The sequence below is a fragment of the Sebastes fasciatus genome, chromosome 6, assembly GCF_043250625.1.
Source record: "Sebastes fasciatus isolate fSebFas1 chromosome 6, fSebFas1.pri, whole genome shotgun sequence".
NCBI classification, from domain to species: Eukaryota; Metazoa; Chordata; class Actinopteri; order Perciformes; family Sebastidae; genus Sebastes; species Sebastes fasciatus.
In genome coordinates, this window is record NC_133800.1 from 17,454,643 (window position 1) to 17,479,173 (window position 24,531).

General features: G+C 41.8%; 1 protein-coding gene across 5 annotated transcripts; it reads right to left on the reverse strand.

Annotated features, from left to right (window-relative positions):
- Window positions 1-87: 87 nt before the first annotated feature.
- Window positions 88-24,258, reverse strand: LOC141769237 (transforming acidic coiled-coil-containing protein 1-like). 5 transcript variants are annotated; one of them, XM_074638107.1, is made up of 13 exons: window positions 24,166-24,258; window positions 11,761-11,852; window positions 8,237-8,669; window positions 6,398-6,452; window positions 6,199-6,280; window positions 5,153-5,205; window positions 3,951-4,085; window positions 3,758-3,834; window positions 3,589-3,632; window positions 2,861-3,021; window positions 2,428-2,534; window positions 2,194-2,314; window positions 88-2,044 (listed from the first exon to the last, which is right to left on the reverse strand). In XM_074638107.1, exons 1-13 carry the CDS (start codon window positions 24,168-24,170, stop codon window positions 1,976-1,978), a joined length of 1,434 nt encoding a protein of 477 aa, XP_074494208.1. In that variant the 5' UTR covers window positions 24,171-24,258; the 3' UTR covers window positions 88-1,975. The 5 variants fall into 5 exon arrangements, with proteins under 5 accessions (XP_074494208.1, XP_074494207.1, XP_074494206.1 ...); XM_074638106.1 differs by lacking the exon at window positions 24,166-24,258 and adding an exon at window positions 21,417-21,704 and having other exon boundaries at window positions 3,951-4,082; XM_074638105.1 differs by lacking the exon at window positions 24,166-24,258 and adding an exon at window positions 21,417-21,704.
- Between the last annotated feature and the right edge of the window lie 273 nt (window positions 24,259-24,531).

The window sequence follows — 24,531 nt, forward strand, 5'->3', positions numbered from 1 at the left end:
ATTCACACTTCTCAGCTTTAAGTCTGTAGTGAAGGTAATCATGAACAACCGCAGAAACATGTTAAAAAAAACAAGAAAAACTTGTAGTAGAACAAATTATATTTATATTTATTCAGGCAAATGTACACACACTCACGCCGTTAGTCCTTAAGTGTGAGATCCTCATTTCTAATTTACAAATACAAACAATATTTAAAGAAAAGGACCTAAAGTGACGAAACCATATTTTGCAAAGCAAAGACAAACCAGCTGAGGTAACGTGACATTAGAATGGCACAAATATAAACTGTGGCACATAAATGGCTTTGTGTTATAAATGGATTTACATGGTGGTAAAGAGTCTGGGTATCAGACATTACAACTTCTTTAATAGTGACTGACTCCATAGAACTGTGTGGTGAAAACTGCAAAGTACCGAAACATTTGAACTAAATAGTCAAATATTTCTTTGTCCAAATATTGCCTGATTTAAATCATAGATTTGCATAATTTACACTGTATTATATTGAGGCAAATAGTAGTTTGTGTTAAGCCTTCAATAAACATCGATGTTGGGGAGATGCTTATTTTGTTAAATGGAAAGAACAACAAAGTCAAGTGTTGAAATTTTGTTTTTGTCATCAGAACCAATATTCAGGTATCATATTGGCACCGGTTCTGAAGTATTTTCACTGACACTCAGTTACTAAGTCATTACTACACAACTAGTTTTACTGATGTGTTAAGAAAACAATCTGCATTCTGAGAAACACAAAGCTACAAAAATAAACATGCAAAGAAACAGATTTATCTGCTGAATAACTGGTGCACGGCTGTAAATACAGGCTCACATCTTCATCACACATAAGCAACAGACAAAACCTCTCACAAAGCTGTCAAACACTTAGTTTCCTTCGTGGTAGGAGGTACATGTGATTAGTGGACACTCAATCTGTGACACAGTGATGTTAAAAAAAGAAAAAAAAACTGTTGACATATTGCAGCACTTGCTTATCTTGTAATAGTTTTAAATATCTTCAATCAAAATATAGAGTCACTATGTTTTAATGTTTTCCAGTTCAGGATTCTTAACACAGGATAGTTGATTTAGCTTGTCACTCTTTACACTTCAGGATAAAGTTTTCTTTATACTGACTTTGTGGATCGGACAAGACATTGTCACAAAGTTTATATAACCACAGGAAAGTCTATGATTGTCAGGTTATTCTACTTGTCTGTGACTGACTCTGTAAAGCAAATTCTGTGAATTATTTGCAGCTTTAGTTTCGCTGACATGTGGTCCAGACTTGTTCTGGTTTCAGTGTCTCTCCTGAACAAACCAAGGCCTCCGAGGACGACTGTATTTCCTCAAATAATCCTAAAATCCTTTCCTCAAGTTCTTGTGCAGCTTGACTTTGACCCTGACCTCATTCCGCCCAACACAACACCCCTGAGCTTTTCTCTTTCAGAGTAAAATCCTTGTTTACTTTGTAGAAAAAAAATACATTTCATGGATTGTTGCTTTAGTATAAAACAATCCTCGTCAAAGCCCATCGAAATATACTGTATGCCTAAATGTAACTCTAAAATAACCCCGCCCACCTGCATGATGCCCAGGAGTTGCTGGGAATTTAGCAGTTAAGCTGCTGGGAATTTAAGTTGAGTCACAAGCTGGTTGTTGCTCGTTGGCATGATGGGCGAAAGCACTAGAGGTCCAGATGGCCTCGTAATGGGCAAAAACGCAAACAAAACAACGTGACCACATACACATAACAGAGTCCCAGCTAGAAGAATTATTAGCATGTACAGAACCTTCTTGATTCAGGTCACAAGTAGTGCAAATATAGTATACAGGAAGGTACTATAGACATCTGTACATGCTGATGCAGGGCTGGCAGAGGAGTATGAGAGCTGTTTCTTGGCTGGGGGCATGCACAGGGCGTCGCTGTTAGCAGGACCGGAGGGACGGTGGTGGCTGATTCACAGGGAGTGGCTCTCAGTCGATTTTTCCCATTTTGGCGATCAGCTCATCACAGATCTTGGTGAGTTCTTCTATCTCTTGATTCTATGACAACACAACAAAGGATGAATACGTACATTTAATACATCTGCTGCAGTGTACAAATACGGTAAATATGTTGTATTGTGTAATATTAAGAGCTAAGATGTTTCATGTCGAATTAGCATGTAGAAAGATATGAAGATGCCCTTCACCTTCTGCTGCAGAGCTTGTTCCAGAGACTCGTTCTTCATCTGCTCTTTCCTCAAACCGGCGGTCATCGCCATGTTCTCTGAGCTCGCCTTGGCACGCACCTGAGCAATCTCCTCATTGGCCCTGAGAGATAAATGGAATGAGGGAAATTAACAGCATCTCAAACCTGTTAAAGTTTTTAGTTGGTTATAACCGACTTGTGAGGAAAATTAGACTTCCTTTAAATCTCTACATACTTGTCTAGTTTCTCCTCAGCATGGAGTTTAAGTGTCTGGTATCTCTGCTCCTCCTGCTTGACTCTGGCCAGATACTCCTGAGCACACTTCTTCAGCACCTCCTCATTCTGTACGAGGAAACAAAAAACAAGCACTGTGTTATTGCTGCTCTAAACCAACAGCGGGTCTAGATTTGGGGGTAAACTGCTTGAATCGAGGGGTTTAATTCTGCAGCAGTTGTTGAGTGAAAGGGCCAGGTTTATCTTCAATGTAAACCCCTGCTGCTCTCACCTCTAGGCGACCACTGCTCCCTAATCACAGGATACCTTTCTCTGACCTTAATCCTTTTACAGCCCTCCGATTTGTGCTACTATCATCTTATCGCTTCAGCACTTGAAACTGACACTTTCCTTGAGCAGTTATCTGGACATGAACTTGTCCTGTGACCGCTTACTTTCTTGAAACCTTCCACGGTGCCCTTCATATTTTCATAACGCCGAAACACATCAGAGAGAGAGCGCTCCACGGAGTTCAGGTCTACCAGGGCGGATTCCTTCTCTGTCGTCACTGTTTGCAAAGCCTTGTGGGAACTCTGGTTGTTGCGCTGCTCGTCCTCTAAGAAGAGTGAAGAAGGTGTTATTGTGGAGTGCTAACTTACTTCTTGTATTCAGTCTGGTAACAGCATGAAGCATTGCATTTAATCAAGGATGCATTAAAAAGAGAAAAAAACTTGACTGAAACATGTGTTTTCTTTTTTAGTACAGCCGAGGATAGATGGGAAAGGAGGGGAGGGAGAGAGAGAGAGAGAGAGAGAGAGAGAGAGAGAGAGAGAGAGGAGACGACATTTAGCAAAGGGCCACGGGTCGGATTCGAACCCGAGCCGCTGCGGTAAGGACTCAGCCCTTAGTACATTGGCGTCCACTCTAAAAGGTCAGCTACCAGGGCGCCCAAAACTTATGTTTTCTAATTGCTGCGTCTCTCCTAATACAAGACAATGTTACTGCATCCAAGTGAAACAGGACACTCACAGTACAAGATGACACAAATCACACTGTGGCACTAAAATCATTACAGCAACCAGTGAAATAAATGGATACATGAAAAACAGAAGTCTGTTCTGCACTCCTGAACACACAGTTCAAATGTTTTTGGTGGATTGTACCTTCAAATATTTCTACTCACCGATCATCTGAGCAATTGTCTTCTCATATTCTGCAACAATCTTCCTGTAATAAGACAAAACACATGATAAGCTTTACTTAACCTTATTACAGACTGTAGACAGAATGTTCCAGTCTATCAAAACCTCACATGACCACCCTAGAAAGCAGGCAGCAACAGGTTTTCTCACCTCATCTCACTGACTTCTTGTCTGCTGTCCTCGAATTTTTTCATCCAGTCGTTGGCTACCGTCTCTTTAGTGATGATCTGAAAAGAGACGTCTACTGTGAGCAGAACTGTGCATTCAAAGAAAACACTAATACGATCCAATTAGGTGAAAACAAACACACGGATGACATATTTCTTGTGATAAAAGTGTGTACCTCCTCTCTAATGAGGGTGAGAACGGCCTGTTTTTCTGCCTCACTGATGCAGATGGAATCCAGGACCTGACTTCCTGTTTTCTGCATTTCACTTCCCTCCGACTTGTTCTTCAGTTTACATGGGTCCTCGAACTGCTGAAGATAGAAGGAAATTAGTTTTATTGTACATCCATTAGTTTAATTGGGGGTAAACCCACCTAAACTTTTCATGAATTTACAACATATTCATAACAAAAACACAAGTAACATTAACCAATACTGCCATAAAACTATACCTTTTGCACTATAATAAATCCCCCTTTCACATTTTTCACATCATTGATTTGTAGTTTAATATTTTGTCTTCTAATATTTTTCTTTCATAAGTATAAAAGGCACAATTTTCTGTGCAGCAAATAATTTTTTTCTGGGGAACTCATTATACTGTAGATGCTTAAACAAGCCAATGCAAATGTCATGGTTATTAGTTACAATATACCAATTTGTGAGAGAAATAAACAAAAAGGAATACTTATGTTTGTAACAAACTACAAATTATGACTCATAATTTTTTTAAATTCTCTCATTCTAATGTTTTTACCCTGTACGCCTCTTGCCTTTCTATCAGCGTTCTTACACATCTCCATCCTTTCTTCTTCTCACTGTCTCTCTCCTCTCTCATTTTGTCCTTCCCTGGATTATGACAGTCATATTCTAATCTCATGAATGATAATCTAAATCCATCTGTCACTTGAGTACATGAACATGGTCACAGACACAAAGTACCTCCTGCTGTCCTACAGCACAGTGCGGTCATCATATCAGACAGGCGACAATACTGCAGCTTTAGATAATAACGCAGGTGGCTCTAAACACAAAACTGGGCAGTCTATTAAATCTTAAGGTCAAACTTTACTTGCACAATTGTCTACTGTGTAAATGTCACCAATTCAAATCAGAAAACAAGTTCAAAGAGCTGAACACAAGGTGCCCATTACAGTGATGAGTGAAATGTAATGCTAGGATTAAGACAAGTCTGGACTTGTCAAAGCTGTTTTTCTCCCAACTGATGGCGGCAGTTTAGTTTAACTAATAGAAGAGTGCTTCACCCCACCTAGTGGTCACTGGTCACATGCATGAGAGTGAACCACTATGATGATAGACTGTATACAGGCCTGACACAGCACATGTAGGGGAAATGATTCATTGTGGGTTTTACTTACCACTGAGCAGCAGTCTGAGTCCTCAGGTTTTGATGTCACATGGCAGTCTTGACCTGGAAGAAAGTGATACACACGTTAATAAGAATTTAGGGTCAGAGATGCTGTAGCCTCTAATGTAATATAGCTCATCATCATGGCCAGCAGGTGGCAGTACATGAGAAGTATTACAACACTTCTGCCATTGTATTTCTCATAAGAAATATCACTCTGTTACCATCATATGTGCTCATGACATGAAAATGTAGTTTAAAGATGTGAAAATGAGTTTCTGACAGGATGAGACTTACTCACTTATGTCCAGTATGATCTGTTAGAAGTATTCTCATGACTAATATGCAATATCTTTTAATGTGTAGTTATAAGTTGCTTTAAAATAAACTTACACCACCGGCAGTTTGTCTTCACTTTAGTTATGACTCACAAAGAGCCTAAATGACTAGTTAAGACATGAACAGGAGTATCAAGGCACTAATGTTCATATTTAAAACTCATACAAATATCAGCCCAGTACATCTTCGAGAATTACCTGTCTTTGGGCAAAGCCAGAAAAATCCTTATGTTCACAGTAAATCATGCATTTAGAAACAATAAAACCTCAAGCTACTGCATGTGATTATGCGGTTATGCAACATGTGTAACAGTGCAGCCTGCTGAGATCAGACCAGCCAGTAACTAAAGCTATGTCACATGCAGCCTGAAGGCATCTGTGTGATCATACAATGTGTTTTACCACACCAAAAACAACGGAGCACACAAACCGTACTGTTGCTCTGCACAACTGGTGCTCGTGACCCACAAAGTCACACGTTTCAGTGCAAACAGTTAATGATTAATGTTGTGTGTGTCTGTAACAGTGAAGCAAAGATGGCCTTCTCACTGTTTGGTATTGATCGAGCGAAGCTAAAGAATGCTGTCTAAACTTTAACAACTAGTTATCTGATCTCTGATTCCCTCGCTGGTAACTGAGCTATTCACTACAGCGTCAGTGTGCACTGTAACTAGGTGGCACAACATTAAAATCAATCTTCATCCATCCTGTTACTCACTGCTTTGGTCTTTGTCTGGTTTGACACCGGCGCTGCTCGCCAACTTCTCCTCGTCTGTGGCGTGGTCTCCGTGATGGTCATCCTTTAACAGCCGCAAATATAATCAACCACACTGTCTGTAAGATGCTTTCCTAGAGCTAATAGGAGCTAATACTACCACATGAGTCAGGCGAGCAGCAGACACATTATCAGTTCTCACCTGTCCGCTGAAGTCCTTTTGCATCGGCTGGTTCTGCTTCACTTTACAGGAGTTCCTGAGAATGAAGGTCAAAAACAAAACCAGTGTCAACACTAGCCTGATCATAAATCTGCACTGTGTGTACATGTGCGCAGGTGTGATGATGAGAAGAGGAAGCAGGAGAGATAGAAAGCCTTACAGCCAGACCTCATTGCTCTGCTCTGTGTGTGCGCTGAGTTTGCATGCTCTACTGAAAGTGCTGAATTACGCAGAAGAATAAGCAGATTAATGAAAGAGATTGTTGCCAAATTGAAATAAGAGCAAGAACAGTTGTTCAGAGTGTTTTGAGGGAATTACAGGGTTTCCATTAACACTCTCTGTCTGCTACTCTCTAAATCTAATCCTTCTTTGTTTCACCTTCCCTTTGTGATTGAAGGAAAATGTAGGTCAGGTGCAGCCTGGACCTGGACTTGTATTAGGAACAACAAGTACTCAGGTTACAAACACACACAGTTATACAGTACTTACAACAGAACACAGAGGAAATGGACTTGCTCAGCAGTCCTGATGCCACACAGAGAGAAGGGAAACAGAATGACAGGTTTGGAAGGAAAAGGAAGGAAAGACACAGGAGACGACGGGACAGGGGTTAGGTTAAACACAAGGTGAGTGCAGGGTTATTATAGTTTAGTAAATTAAAAAGATTAAAAGTAGACGGGTGATTAAATTAAATTAAAGTGAAAATAAAATCTTCCAAAACTAATATGATAACACTTTTAAATTGGCAATAGAAAAAAAAAAAAAGTATTTCCTGAGCATGTCCTTTGATATTCTTGATACTGGCAAAAGATTCATAAAAAAATAAAGAAGATATTTGGACAAAAAGTTGGTTGCTCTTTTGTTGCTTCATTATCTGGGCAAAATCATGGACAAACGTATCACTCAGGATAAATATCTAAAATACTTTTGGCTGCTAAGCAAGAAAGCCATGACATGGAAATGACTGCAGGCAAACCCTCCAACAAAGAACAACTGGGCTGCAATTTCCAATAAATTAAACTGTATAGAGAAATTGACCTTTATGACAATATGGAAAAATGGACTATACTGTATATACACGGTATATTGGTCTATAAGATTTAACCCATATGTAATTCAAAGACCCTGTTTCTGTGCAAGTAATGTGCCCATGTCAAACCACTCATTTACTTTGAAAATATTTATAAATAAATATTAATATAATTTATGTATTTATCATAAAAAGCCAATAACAATAACGCTGATGTTTATTTGTTTATTTTTTGGGTCAATGGAGATAATAGAAATGTGAATCATGATTCTTCTTTAGCAGGAAACTAACACAAAACGCCACAAGAGGGCATTGTTGACTCTTTAACTTCTCTTTACCATTCAAAGAGCATTTTCTGTCAGTAAACACAAAATAGTTAAAAATACTTCATCCAGCTATGAAGCCTGAAAAACTGCCCCAAATCTGCCTCTGTGGAATAATGCAAGCAAATTTTAAAACAAATCATCCTGAAAAATTGAACTAAAAAATTGAAAGTGAACTAAAATTCTAAAATAAAATGATAACTAAAAGCAATAAAAATATTAAAACTATAATAACGCTGGGGAGGCATGAATGGATGAGCAGGAGACAAACAACAGCTGACATAACCTTTGAAGACACACAACAGGCCTCCACTTCGATTACATCAGGTTCATCGTGCACAATAGCTTGTATTCACTAATGTTCTCTACGGCCATGAAAGAGAAAGGACTGTTTGTTCAGTGGTAGTTCAGTTTCAGCCACTGACTGATGGCTGAAGAGGCCTTTGTGTACGTTTGTGTTTTACTCACGTGATAATTGTGCCGTTGGTCTCACAGGTCAGTTTTGTGTTTTGTGCGTTGGAGCACATGTTGCCATTAAGCAAGTCAGATTCCACACAAATGTCATGTCTGGAGATCGAGTCTGAGTCCGGGCTGGAGTCAGACGTCACCGGAGCCTGGTCGTCCACCTCCGAAGGATCTGGTTTGTTTAGCGGGGAGAGGACGGACAGCGATGGAGGCCGGAGGGCTGGAGGCTGGGGCAGAAAGCAGGATGGAGAAAGGCCCTCCCCGGGACTGGGTTTGCTGCTGAGCGTCAGGTTGAGGTTCTGGTCCAAACCAAAGCTGCGGTCGTTAGGTGAGGAGCTGGTGAGGTTGTTCAGGGAATCAACCTCTTGGGATGAAACTGGGCCGACATCCTGGTTGGAGTAGTTGTCCAGAAAGTGGTTTGTAACATCAGGATGAACTGTGAAAAGAGAAGAAAAGTAAGTATTTAACTAAGTTTATATACGACTTTTCAAGAGCAGAACGTCACAAAGTGCTTCCCAATAAAAAAAATTAGGCAACAGATATATAATACAGACTAAAGAGGAATGAAAAGGTGAAAACAACATAAATAGAAATAACTAAAAACGACCCAAAGACAAGTTTAAACACGGGGTCTTTTAAGTTTTTTTGTTTTTTTAAGGTGTCTGTCCACAGCCCAAAAGGGAGCGTTCAAAAGTTTAGGAGCACAACCTCAAAAACACAGTGCCTCCCCTAGTTTTGGGTCTGCAGTAAATATCTGATGTAGGCTGGTGCCTCTGAAGAGCTATAAAAGACATCACATGAATCTTGAATTGAATTCTGAATATGAGAGTAAAGAAATCAACATTAGTGTCAAATAAGGGAGTTACAAGTTGAGACGGGAGGAAAACAATCTAGTCTCACCTTGAGACACAGTTGGCCTGAGCTATTAAGGAGTCACTGCCTGGTCCATAGTGACACCTCGGTTTCAGATGGAAAATTTGACAGAGAAGAGCTGCCTACTGCGGCTAAAAACGATGCATATGAGTGACCTCGTTCACATTGTCACAGTCACTTCCTAAAGGAACAGTGTGTAACATTTCGGGGGATCTATGAGCAGAAATGAAATATAATATTCTTAACTATGTTTTCATTAGTGTATAATCACCTGAAACTAAGAATCTGGTTTTCGTTAGTTTAGAATGAGCCGTTCATATCTACATAAGGAGCGAGTCCTCTTCACGGAGTCCACCATTTTGTGCCGCTTTGTTTCTAAAGCAGCACAGAATGGAAAACCAAACACTGGCTCTAGAGAGAACCTTTTGTGTTTTTACGTTACCTGTGGGCCACTAAAACTTTCGACACGCTTGGAAAAGGAGGGGTGAGCAGAAAGGTACTGAGATGGTTGCAGTCTGCAACCTCAACGCTAGATGCCACTAAATCTATACAGTAAATAACAATTATAGACGCTTTAAGACGACAGGAGAAACAAGATGCATAATTGAATATCATCTGCATAGCAGTGACAAGAGATACCAGTTTGAAATGACTTATTATCTGGCCAAAGGGAAGTTTATACCGAGCAAACAGAATAGGACCCAGGACACCACCTTGGGGCACACCATAACACAGAGTTTCAGATGAGGATGCATATTTACCAACAGCAACTGAGAAACACTTCAGAAAGGTGGAAGGAGAACCACTAAAGGGCTGATTCATAGACAAGCAGAACTCAATCCTTCCTCCAACATCTCTGTCCCAAAAGAGTAAAACATCCCCCATCCTGTGGCTACTTAATGATTTTATCTGTCATTCAGGGATTTAAACTTGAAATGACGGCCTCTCCTTCTCCTGCTAGAACACTTAAAATGGCTGCTGGCTTCCTCTCAGAGCACTTCACATCCTGTGTCGTCCTCACACATCCTGTTAACTGCTAGCTAACGACCACAGCAGCAGGCTGGTCTCTGTTGAGTCACACTGCTGCTGAAACACAGGACTCTCTGTTACTGAAAAAATACACCCACTCGCACTGTAAAACTCACACAGATTAATAAAACTGAAACAACTCTCCTGTGTTCTCCTGGATTTCTTCTCAACATCAATGAAGTCATTGCGGTTTCACCTTCGGCGGGTAACAGCTTCTCACATCGTTTGTCATGACTGAGGGTTAATGTGTAACTTATTACATCATGCATTCAATTAATGCAAGTTTATGTAAGCTTCTGCTCAAAATCTGGGTACTTTCAGGCACACACACACACACCCTTCAGAGAAAGGGAACAGATGTAGAGGAACCACACCCTGTCATGCAGAGTACAAACTACCATGTGGCCTAGCAACAAAGACAACATAAGGCTTTATTGCAGTTCCACATCGCTATGAAAAAGAGGAAAAGGAGACAGAGGAGGAAGTGACAGAGAAACAGATGGTATACAGGTAGACAAATAGCTGTTGAAGGGTTCAGCTACGTCCTGGTTCAACAGTACAGACAGTTTGATTGTGGCCTGTGGTTGTTCCCATGAACAGACAATTATTCCCCCCTGAGCCCTTATCGTCTAATTATAGTGAACCAGAATATTGGTTTCTCCACACAGTCGATCTTTTATTTATGAAACTAACCCAGATTTTGTACGGAGCATGTGACTGTTTTAGCATGAAAAGGAGACTGTTATTGTCTGCACACTAGACTCAATAACAAACACATTTAATCTCTCTGTTATTATCTGGCACAGCGTCCCATATGCTGCGGTCAAAAACGTTTCTAATTTCAACCCGCCTGACCCATCCAAAACATGCAGACCAATTCTATCCTGATACATGTGGAGCAAATGTCAAAATCACTTTAATGAAAACTGATGGAGGTGGAGAAACAGAGTTTGCAAACATCATCCGTAATAGTATTTGTTTCAGTACAGAAGATGCACCCCAGATTATCATCTATTACCATGGTGATGTGTGGTTCGCCTGTTTGTGTGGGTGAAAGCAGGGCAGAGGGAGGGGTGAGGAGGGGGGGCTGGGGATTGGACAGCAGTGGGCTCTCTGGCAGCTTCAAACGGGCCCGATTCAAGCCCATTTACCAGTCTGTGCCTAACAGGAGAGGGCTCATTTACATTTCCCTTTTCATACACACTGTCTGCTGATCCAAGATCTGTGTGATCAGCAAAAGCAGGCAAGTTGACACTGTTGCCGACACAGTGAACAACATAAACAAAGAGCAACATAGTGACATATGGGAACATTGCACATAATGTTTTTTAGTCTCAAGACATTAGTGTAATTACTATGCTAAAATTAAAGTGTCAATTCACACAAAGTACCTAACCCTAACCCTAATGTTAAAGCCAAACATCACACAAAAACTGGACAGCTAAAACTTTCTGCATGATCAGATGGGACCGGAGGTAAGTGAGAAAATATTTTTGTCTGTAATTTGCGAGAACCCTTTAACATACCGAGCCCTGCCTTAGAGTATATATCCAATGTCGTTCAGGTGTGACAGAGTTTGACCAGCGTAAGAGCCCTGGGTCAGCCGAACAGCTGAACCATCTCACCTGTGTGGTTGGAGTTGTCCAGTTGGCTCAGTAGTTTCACAACACCTGGAGACTCTGCCTCTGGAGTCTCAAAGGTCCCCTCCGAGTCTGAACTGTGGAGACAAAGAGAGAGGAAGACTTTAACAAAACATCAGTCACAAAAAAAGAAAAGAGGGCGAGACAGAGACATACAAAGAGACGGTAGCAGAGGGGTCAGAGCTACAATGAGTGTTTGGCAAGTTATCTAGAACTAAAGATGAAATCTTCAGTTTGAAATTGAAACTGTGCTAAAACAGACAAATATGACCCATAAAACAAAATGTACTATTCTCATGAAGTGACTTTGAGCATGTGATAAAAACAAAACCCATTAAAGCTATAAGAACAGCGTCTACTGTCTTTGAGAACAATGAGGCTTTGAAAATGTTGATCAGTCTAGATAACTACATATAATACAGCTACTAAATGATGTAAATATAACAACGAAAGTCTGGATTGTGTGTTGAAGTGTAAAATTCTTTCTTACAAATAAGCAATGGCTTTCTAATATCAATCTTCTGTTTTCTTAAAGTGACATTGTAAAAACAATAGAGTTCAAAGCAGCTCAAAATAAACAAGCTGCTTTTATTTTAAAGGAAGTCGGAGGAAGGGAGAGGAGAGGAAGTGAAGTCCTACAAGGCCACCTGCATCCTTTGCCACTCAATAAGGACACACTGTGTCCCACCAGACTCATTCACAGTCACACACACACACACACACACACACACACACACACACACACACACACACACACACACACACGCAACACAGAGTCTTTTGGTCTGCTGTGTCAGCTGCCTAGACACCCAGCCTAAATTTATTTCCAAACTGTGGAGAGACAAAAAGGAAGGGAGAGACAGGGAGAGTGAGAGTTTATGTGGTTGTGTGTGTGTGTGTGTGTGTGTGTGTGTGCGTGTGTGTGTGTGTGTGTACCCGTTCCCAGCCACTTGAACACACATCAAAACGTCCGCACTCTAATGAAAAACAGCACGAGAAGGAACAAGGCTCTCAGCGCCAATACCCAACCACACTCCATCTGTGATACCAGTTCACACAAACATATTCACACACTCTGGAGGCAGAGCTAATCCTAATATACATACCCACCCCCCCACCTTGCACACACACACACACACACACACACACTGAATCACGTCCCAGTGATGGCCCCAGCGGCTGCAATCTTGGATGGTTACTTAGAAACTAGAAAGGGACAGAAAAGGAATCAAAAGCTTTGGAAACTGTGGCTTTTTTCCCTTCCCCCAACTTTCAGCAACTGTTCCCCAACTGCTAAACAGCCTTTACATACACACACATAAAACAAGCCTACACAGTCATATCCTCAGCGTTTGGTGCCTCATAAAGAAACAGGATGGTGCACACAAAGCAGGGACTCACAAAACAGTAGTTTGAGTGTCTGTATTTGACTAAGAATCTGTTTTTAGCCAATGACAGCATGACCCCGCCACAGCATAGGAAAGAATCCGAGATTATACCACCACCATCAGTCTGTTAGTCTGTGTGTGTTGCTCTCTTTGTGTGTATATATCCACCACCTGTCAGTATGACTCAGGGGAATCTGCAGTCATCACACAAACACACCATCAATCTAGTGCTGTTTAAATTAAATCAAATGCAGAGAATCACTCTTTCCTTTCCAGATAGTCTCTCTTTTTATCTCTTATACAGACTCAATTATAAACCAGCTGTCTCTTTCTCTCTCTCTCTTTATCTTCACTCTCTCTCTCTCACACACACACACAAACAATGTGGCCTAGCCCTCTTACATGTCCTCTCCGCCATCCTTGGATCTAGGCTGCCCCTCGTCCTCCGCACCCCCAGTCACTGCTGACCATGTCCATTTGGCCCACTGGACCGGAGACAACCAGGACATCCCTGCACCACGCCGAGTCTTAAACCTGCTGCCACCTCAGAGATTTAATAATAAACTTCCTCTTCCTCTGGATTCGTTTAGATTGGCACTGCTGTCAGTCAGGTTCAGTGATCTTCCACAGTCCTTTCTACTTCAAAAAGGAGACTCAAAAAGAAGCTGTCTTCCTGTCTTCTTGCCGTCTCTCCCTCCTAACGTCAGCTTCTGCCCTTCTTGCTATGGCTTGCTCACTTCCTCCTCTTGCTTAGTCGCTCAGCTTTCTCATCCTGCTCTTCTGCGTTGTTGACGCTCGTGAGGGGGAAACGTGTCTCACGCTGCTGCTGTGTCTGTTGCTGCTTTGCTCTCCACAGCCCTGACTCACACAGTGCAGATTACTGGAGCATCAGTAGTCACTCCTCTCTCTCTCTGCTCCTCTCTCTCTGCTCCCCTCTCCTCCCCTCCCCTCTCTTCTCCTCTCCGTCTGGGTGGACGATCAGCTGGTTAACAGACATTGGATCGCCCTGCTCCTGCATGTTTGCTAACTCGCTCCCAGGAGTTTGCCTCCCCCTCTCCCTCTCCCCGATTCTTTCAGGGTTTGTCGATTGTGAGGGAGGAGAGGGGGGGAGAGGAGAGGCAACGCTTCCTGTTTTAAGAGGCAAAGAAGCGGTTACTCTGGGAGAGACAGACTACCAGACGTTTGTGTCTTTAAGAAAGAGGAGGTGAAAAGAGAACAGGGGAGGAAAGGGAGGAAACGATGAGGCTAACAGTACATTTTAAAAGATGTAAGGAGATGAGTTTGGATTGGATATAAAGCTCATAACGTATCCTGAACTCATAACAATATACCTTTCAAATAGAGCCCTTCTCACTGAAATTACACCTTCCCTAATTCCCTAAAACTATAAAGTAAGATGCAGTAAAGCCCTAACTATCTACATGTGACTCACTGACGTGTTTGGGCGGCCCACAATGAGTTTGAAAGGTAATTTGATTTGGTAATGGTTTGTTTACATGGCAACTCCCAGCAGAAACCATGAATAACTAGTACTTATGCCTATTTCCCTTGGATGAATAAAGGGAAACAGCAGCTATAGAGTTGCAAAGATATTTTTACAAGGACTAAGAATGTAACTTGTATAAATACTAATCTACACAAACAGATAGAAATCTGAGCTGGAAATGTAGCTGTTAATTCCATGATGTGTGACCAAACCTACAGAGGATCTATTGTTCACTGAAAACATCCAGGTCAGACAGCAAACAAATCAATAGAGTGAACCTAGATTTTTAGTAATGGTGCAACTACCCATCGGACTGACAGAAAAGTCATTTGGATTAAAGCTCTCATCGTTGCTCACACACATTTTCACCCACACACGTGCCTCTGAGGCTGTTTCATTGGTGGCTTACATAACTCTAAGTCCAGGCTTTCACATTTATACCTCTCTCTCTCTCTCTCTCTCTCTCCCTCCCTCTCTGTCACACAAACATCTAGGCCAGTTGAGATGAGTTCTTTGAAAAAAATCGGACCATGACTAATCTAATAAAGGGAGGATGGCTCAGCCACTGTGAAAAGGTGAGCAGGGAAAGAAAATGGAAGCAGCAGAGATGCTTTTCTAGTTATTTGCACTTTTAGGTTCCTTTCCTGCTGTTCACATGTGGAAAAATATGGAGAAAAAAAAGGCAGTGCTGCTGGTCCAGAGAGACGGGCGAGGCAGAGAGATGAATGCATGCACGAACACACTCCAAAATAACGTCACACACTGGTGAACACAGAGAAAGACGCTCTGTCAAATCTGTGATGGCTGGACTGAAAAATGGAGCAAATTAGAGGCATGATGGATGGAAAACAGCATTAATTAAAAATGAGGAGTGAGAGTCGGAGAGATAACAAGGATGAGAATATAGTGAGTTTTTTTTAGAAGGACTGGAATTTGAAATGCTTTATTGTTTATAGTAAACATTCCTGACATTGTCTGCTTTCCCTCTTTTGTTTCCTTATCTATCCATCAGTACAGCTGAGAGGACAAACCTGTCCATCTAGCAGTGGACATTATCTGTCAAAAGCTAACAACCCCCATCAAGTAGTAAGAGACATCCTGCGTTACACAAACTGTTCTATACCTTGAAGTTGTTGCCCCTGGACATACAATAACACATAGAAAACACACGTCTTTATACAGACAGAGACAACATGTAGAAGTGGACAGAGTGGGACTATCCCTGACTCTCTCCTTGGCAGAGACACGAACCACAGACAGAGAAGAAGAAAAACAGAGAATCAGCTCTTATGTAATGCCTCGAAACCACAAATAGCACACAGTGAAACAGTGGCAAACCCACACATACAGTACACCCATATGCGATCTAGAGCTGCCATTGTAGCACACAGGATTGGACATATTACACCACACACACACACGGAATGAACACCCCTTATTATGTGTGTTTGCCGTCAGTTAATCCAGCAAGAATGCTCATCCTTAATCATCAATTACATTTTGACTGATGGCAGCATGTGTGGTTATGAGCTAAGAATAAATCAGCAATGATAAACATGCGTGTGTGAGCCACAACAGAGGTGATGTGATACTAGATGAGCTAACTATGTGTGTGTGTGCACACTGAGAGGGAATTAGAGAAGCTTCTCAACTATCACAGAGAGTTTATCTCTGCTCTCAATCCCCTGCATGCTGATAGAAGGTCAAGAATGGCATTTCATATAGCACCACCATCAGGACCGACAATTTGCTTCATAACAAGGTATCTTAAAATAAATGGGTGGATTTATATAATCATTTTTTCTGTGATTATTTTTAGGCATGCTAACAGATCCCCGGGTCTTTCTTTTAGCGCCACCATTGGATTTGTATACTCAGTACTACAGAGTCGTCAGTGTGTTGCCTGTCCAACATGATCATATTGTGGTGTGTAATTGCAGCTTTCAGTCTTTTCATTTTAGACTTGGACACTAAACCCTGTTTCAATTATAAGTTACATTGAAAAAGAGATGTAGAAAGCGCTGTCTTTAAATATTTCTACTTTGATCAACATTTACACAGCACACATGCCAAACAGCAACCAGCAATGTCATAAACATGTCAGTCAGTGTCAGTATTTAAAATATAAGTGCTCGTGGTCATGTGTCTAAACTCAAACGGCTGTAAAGTTAGAACAACTACCGCAGTTACACAAGTTGTTATAGATTTTGTCAAAAAAACAACAAGTCTCTTCCAAAACTGAGTACAAACACATCAGAGCCTTGATCCTCTCTGACTGACATTCTTCAGGGATTGTTGGTGGTATGTATAATTAAAGATATTTTTGTGCTACAGCTTTGAAAGCTCATATTCACTTTCATTCATTTTAAAGTGAACGCATCAATTTTGCCATGCAATAACTAAGTGACAACCTGCTAGATGAGTGTTTTCCTTAATGTGGTAACATATTTGGGTCTTTATTTTATCGCTCAGACATCAGCACTGAAGGAAGAAACAGTCTAACAATAAAATACTTGATGGTGGCTTCTTCCATATTTCACTAGGGTACTTGTATTTATCTCAAACAAACTTCTTCAAACTAAGTTCTTCTTGTGCAGCAGATAATACGGCTGAGAAACAGACACTATATGCTTATAGGTTGAGTCATTATTGTCTGGTTTCAACAGAAAGCGGCACAAAAGATAATTATAATAAAAGGAAGTTGTGGATAATGTGCTGGCGCATGCTCTGCTGCGACTACCGTCTGCCATAAATATGTGGCCATGGGTACCGATGGACTTACTGACTATGTAATGACTCACAGCATCTAATCTAAACAGAATAATATTGCTGCATGGGTCAAATATGTTGGCTTGTTCTGTGATATGGCTCCATCTAGTGGTCATTATTAGACTCTCATCCAGATTCCTCACATAAATAAAACAAAATAACATTCAGCTACCCCATTTGAGATACAATGCCAGGATGAAAGTACTAAGAGGACAAAAGGAGCTGAGAGAAGAATAGATGTGTGAGAGAGAAAGCGAGGGAGATACATAATAGGTCTGACGTGACCGTTGGGAGATAAACAGAGTTGACAGGATCTCTGGCTTGTGAAAGGGTCCCAAGTGTATGAAAACATGCATATAGACACCATATAGACACACACACACACACACACACACACACACACACACACACACACACACACACACACACACACACACACACACACACACACACACACACACACACACACACACACACACACACACACACACACACACACACACACACACACACGCCTTTTGTTGATTTTTATACTTTAATGCAGTATTATCCAGGACACTGCAGTCTCACAGAGATAAAATATAAAGAGAGAGACATGCTTCTTGGAAGCACAGCTGTTTTCACATCCCTGATATCTCTGCATCTTTAATAGAGAACACCCAATTAGCTGCAATCAGAGCAGGAAACTAGCATGGGGTGAACAGAGTTAGACTGAATGGAGCCGAAGCACGCCCCACCGTGCTACTGTACACTAGAATATCTTAACTGAGACAGGGCATGATTAAACAAAAGAGGAGAAAGAATGAGGGAGTAAGGTTGAAAGAGAGGAGGGGTTTACCCAAAAGAAGTCATGTAGAGACACCAACTGAGCTATTGTTCCTGACTACAACAGGGACACAAGAGACACAATTCCCAGCAGTGCATGTACATTGTACACACATGCACGCACAGAGCAGGGAGCTAACACACCCCCTACTGTTCTACTTTATGATGTTTCCATTCATTTTCTTTGCCTGTTATATACTGGAAAAACAAAGTTCGGAAACTTATGTTTGGTGGATTATTTCTCTGTTGTTACAATGCTAATGATCATTGTATTTTACATCGTTGGAAAGCCTGTTTATTTACCTTCGCAATGATGTCCAACTTGTAAGGATCATGCATTTGTGGGATGAGCAGCACAGCTGATTATGTGGGTAGCGCCCAAGAAAAATTTGCCAAAATGCTCTGCCAATGGTAAACAGTGTATTCTCATAAGGCTACCAGGAAGCCTGCAATGCCTGCCCTTCACCGTCAGGCCCGTTTGCGCTGGTGTCGACAACACAGACAATGGAACCTGAACATGTGGGGGAATGTCATGTTCAGTGATGAGTCCAGGTTCTGTCTGCCAAAGTTGGATTGCAGGGTCAAAATATGGAGACGACGTGGAGAACGCTATGCTGATTGTTGCACCGATGGAGTAACAGTTTTTGGTGGGGGCAGTGTCATGGTGTGGGGAGGCATCTCCCTCACTGGCAAAACAAGGCTTGTCATCATTGAAGGCCATCTCAATGCAGGGAGATATCGGGATGAAATTCTGCAGCCAGTGGCGATCCCATATCTCCACAATCTGGCACCTAACTTCATCCGCCAAGAAACAACACTCGCCCCCACAGAGCCAGGGTTATCACAGACTATCTCCACAATGTGGGAGTAGAGAGAATGGAACGGCCTGCCAAGAGTCCAGACCTCAACCCAATTCAACACTTGTGGGATCAGCTTGAGCGTGCTGCACGTGTTAGAGTGACCAACACAACCTCGTTGGCTGACCTGCAACGAATCCTGGTTGAGGAATGGAACGTCATCCCACAGCAACGTGTGACCAGGTTGGTGACCAGCATGAGGACGAGGTGCCAGGCTGTTGTGGCTGCGTATGGATCTTCCACCGCTACTGAGGCTCCTGACGGTGTATTAAATGAATAAAGTGTCAAATTGCCAATACGTCCTGTTTGTTCCTTGTTACTGATAGAGAGTTCAATCATCCAATCCACCAAACAACTCAAAACAAGAGTCAATACCAACAGGAGAATACACTGTTTACCATTGACGGACCATTTTGGCAAATTTTTCTTGGGCGTTACCCACATAATCAGCTGTGCTGCTCATCCCACAAATGCATGATCCTTACAAGTTGGACATCATTGCGAAGGTAAATAAACAGGCTTTCCAACGATGTAAAATACAATGACCATTAGCATTGTAACAACAGAGAAATAATCCACCAAACACAAGTTTCCGAACTTTGTTTTTCCAGTTTATATATATTTCAACTACATTTATTTTCCCATTAAAATGCCATATAGCATTATTGTATTTAATATGCATTTCAAATAGATTTCATTGTACTGTAATATATCTACATCATCTATAACAATATTGTGCAAGTCAGGGTTTTCTGGCATTAACTTCAACATTATTTAGCAGTGAGTTTCACTTTCATTCTGGCAAGCCAAGTCAATGTAGGCTTATGCATAATTCAAATATACATCTACGCATTTTGCGCCTGTCTCTTCATTTATTCACAATGTGTGTGTCTCTCTAAAGATTAGCAAAAGTTTTCCCAGCCTACACCGGCCTGAATTCATACCACTGCAGCAAGAAATGAGCTCCAAATGCAGGTCAACCTCTTCCCAAATGAGGGAGTGTCTGGATGTTCAGGGAGAACAGGAAGTCCACTGTACATCTCAGACTGCTGGAGTTAGGACATAAAACAGAGGATTGAGCCAACTAAAATTAAACCAGAAGCTGAAAAAACTGAGATCCCACGGCACTGGGTGGCTTCCCAGTTTTCCCACAGGGAGGACCCCAACCCCCACCTACCCTATAACACAAACACAGATGCACAAGACTACAGTATGCTTATGTGAGCATTGCTTTAACATAGCTTTGTCTCAATGTCAGCCCCTCTGAGCTCTCACGTCCTTGCCTTTCTGTCTCCAAAACAACATACATGGCGGCTCTGCTTCATATATTAAAAAACGCTGTTCTCCATGACTTGAATCACTGAGTGAACACAGTGACATTTAAGAAAAGACTGAATATGCCTGTGGATTTGGTTGAGAAAAAAGTGTTCCACTACAAGAGGCAAACAGAAGCTTTTAAGATATAAAGCATCACTGGGATCAGCTGGAAGGACAACATGAAAGGACTCACTCTCTCTGTTACAAAGGATTAGAGCAAAAAAGAAGAGGGAGTATGGCGGTTAAGTGCTTTTAAGCTCTAACGAATGCCTCAGCAACAACATCTTCATTCCCTTTCTACATGCTGTCAAGACAGCTGCAGTTCATACATCACACGGTACTTTAAGGATGTCACACACACACTGCACGAACAGAACAGAAAGCTGTGCTACCTGCTTAGACAAAAATAAACTGTACCGCTCGTATGATAAAAATAACACTTCAGAATTAGGGTCACAGCTGCATAATTAATAGCCGGCAGCAGTATTATCTCTTCTACAGTTAACAGTAACTACAAAAGCTGCTGCTAAAATGTCAAAACCAATGACACTTGGCCTTAATTTCAGGAGCATGATCAGCTCATGTTCATTACATTAGCCTCTCTGCTACTGGCATCAGCTGTACCACTCTCTTTTCCCTCTTCCCTTAGATTTGAATACCAAATTATCATTCAAAATAGCACGTCAGGAGAGGCTGTGTGCAGTGGGGAGTCTGATGGGCTGATTTGCTTTCAGTCCAGCAGGGAAAGCCCTGGCTCTACAGGAAGCATCAAGGTCCAAGCACTGACCTTCAACCCCTTATCTCCCACTCCTTTTCCTCTCCCCGATACATAAGCACTGAGTTTAAACACACAAGACAAGACAACACAATCTCAAGTACCGAAGGGAGAGATTCATCTGCTTGATCAAGTGCAACCACTCTGCCTACAGTGCAAGTTTCCTTTTCTCATCAAGAACGTACACACACAAATGATACAAACAATGAAGCATCTCATCTTACATGCTGCTCTTCTTCCGAGGAGAGCTGACGGAGCCCTTCCTGTGCTGGGTGAGGGAGCCCCCCATGGCAACAGCCGAGTGTGTGTTTCTTTCAGGTTTATCACAGACGCTACGTACGTCCCTTTTCACCTCTGCCTCTCCTCCAGACAGCCTGGCTCAGCGTCAGAGCCGCACAAAGCACTGCTTCTCATGACTGACTCGTTATTATTTAACCAACCAGCCGCGCCTCTCCTCGTCCTTTCCCTTTCACTGTCTCTGTTGATGCTGTACAGTCTATATACACAGGAGTACTACTGATCACACATGAAGAGCTGACGGTCCCGCCTCCTCGCTCTGCTTCTCCTCACCCTCCAAATCTCTCTCTCTCTCTCATACACACACACAGACACACAGCAGAGGCACATTACATTCACTTGTCAGATAGGCAGTGCATAGCTTTTAGAAGGAGAAAGACAGAGAGGTGGTGTGTGTTTGTGTGACGGGGGTTGTTAAAAGCGCACTAAGCCCAAGGAGTTGGAGGGGGTAGATGAAGAGTGTGTGTGTGTGTGTGTGTGTGTGTGTGTGTGTGTGTGTGTGTGTGTGTGTGTGTGTGTGTGTGTGTGTGTGTGTGTGTGTGTGTGTGTGTCAGCGTGTCATGGGGGTATCTGGCAGGGGTGAGAGAGTATTGTTCATGCCTGAAAGAGTCTCTTCTATTGTTAGTCAGCTAAATACCAGATCCAGGGGGCGGTTTGGAAGATGATGGAGGGAGAGTTGGCGGCATTAAAACACAGCTCCACTTGTTGTGCCACATTCCCACTACCTGCTGTGACCTCATACCCATCCCTTCAGCCTCTTTGAGTTTTAGCATGACAATACACACACACACACATATATATATATATATAAATATATATACTGGAAAAACAAAGTTCGGAAACTTGTGGTTTTGTGGGATGAGCAGCACAGCTGATTATGTGGGCAACGCCCAAGAAAAATTTGCCAAAATGCTCTGCCAATGGTAAACAGTGTATTCTCATAAGGCTACCAGGAAGCCTGCAATGACCGCCATTCACCGTCAGGCCCGTTTGCGCTGGTGTCGACAACACAGACAATGGAACCTAAACATGTGGGGGAATGTCATGTTCAGTGATGAGTCCAGGTTCTGTCTGCGAAAGTTGGATGGCAGGGTCAAAGTATGGAGACGACGCAGAGAACGCTATGCTGATTGTTGAACCGATCGAGTAACAGCTTTGGTGGTCGGCATCTCCCTCACTGGCAAAACAAGGCTTGTCATCATTGAAGGCCATCTCAATGCAGGGAGATATCGGGATGAGATTCTGCAGCCAGTGGCGATCCCATATCTCCACAATCTGGGACCTAACTTCATCCTCCAAGAAACAACGCTCACCCCCACAGAGCCAGGGTTATCACAGACTACCTCCACAATGTGGGAGTAGAGAGAATGGAACGGCCTGCCAAGAGTCCAGACCTCAACCCAATTGAACACTTGTGGGATCAGCTTGGGCGTGCTGTACGTGTTAGAGTGACCAACACAACCACGCTGGCTGACCTGCAACGAATCCTGGTTGAGGAATGGAACGCCATCCCACAGCAACGTGTGACCAGGTTGGTGACCAGCGTGAGGAGGAGGTGCCAGGCTGTTGTGGTTGCGTATGGATCTTCCACCGCTACTGAGGCTCCTGACATATTGTATTAAATGAATAAAGTGTAAAATTGCCAATATGTCTCGTTTGTTCCTTGTTACTGATAGAGAGTTCAATCATCCAATCCACCAAACAACTCAAAACAAGAGTCAATACCAACAGGAGAATACACTGTTTACCATTGACGGACCATTTTGGCAAATTTTTCTTGGGCGCTACCCACATAATCAGCTGTGCTGCTCATCCCACAAATGCATAATCCTTACAAGTTGGACATCATTGCGAAGGTAAATAAACAGGCTTTCCAACGATGTAAAATACAATGCCCATTAGCATTGTAACAACAGAGAAATAATCCACCAAACACAAGTTTCCAAACTTTGTTTTTCCAGTTTATATATACTGTCAGAGCTCAGCTTGTTTGCATAAATTCATTTCCTAAGATAATATCTGCATTTTGACCTCTGAACTTGATACAAAACCTGTACATACTTCCAAATCAGGTCGAACAATGCAATCAGTGTGACCATGGTCTGTTGAGAAAGTAGGCTACTATAAACATGTTAAAAAGATAGTTAGACATTGTTTAACTAACAATGTAAAGAGAAAGCCATTGAATCCTATTGAGTGTCAATACAGAAGAGTTAATGATTTAAAGAAGGAAATCATACCTCCTGACTCAAGCTTGTCCCATCCTGTTAGTGTCTTATAGGAATAAAATGACAGATTGACCTCAGATCACTGTGGTGTGTCAGGCAGTGGTGTGTCAGGCAGTGGTGCCACAGAGAGACCAGCCTTTGAGAAGAACTGGGGCTTTAGTGCATAACTTCCTCCCACTGAGATGAATCACATGAGGCTCACTAGTATGGAGGTCCCTAATTTCTGAATGACCTTTATCACATTTTCCTCACAAACAGCGCACAAAAGAGCATTTAGCATAGATAAGTAGCCTGCTATTTACCATGACTCATGATATGAATATGTGTTTTTGTTTGTTAGCACCATAAATTACGAATAAAAACATGAACAATTATACAAAGTAGTTAATAGCCCTGACCAACAGCTTAAAAACAGACACCAAAAACCAACTATAAGAGTTCAACTTGCCTCATGGTTGTTTTCCAAGCAGGTTGATAAAGTCAACTCAGCTACTGCAAGTGATGCTGTGTTTTCCACACGACTGCGCATGCTCCAGTGACTTGCCATAGTAACGGTGTTGAGGTAAACCCCCTCCCTGTTTGCTTAAGATTTATTTTTTATTTTTATACATTTAACACCTTGTACATACAACACAGAACACTCCCCCAAATTGAACATATGGCAGTGTGTAAAATAATAAAAATAAATAATTTAATTAATTAATTAAAAATCTTACTTGAAAGTAAATAGCTAAAAATTAAGTTAGAAGGATATGTATTTACAATGAAAATATTAAGAAGTAAATAAATATAAAAATAAATAAATATAAATTAA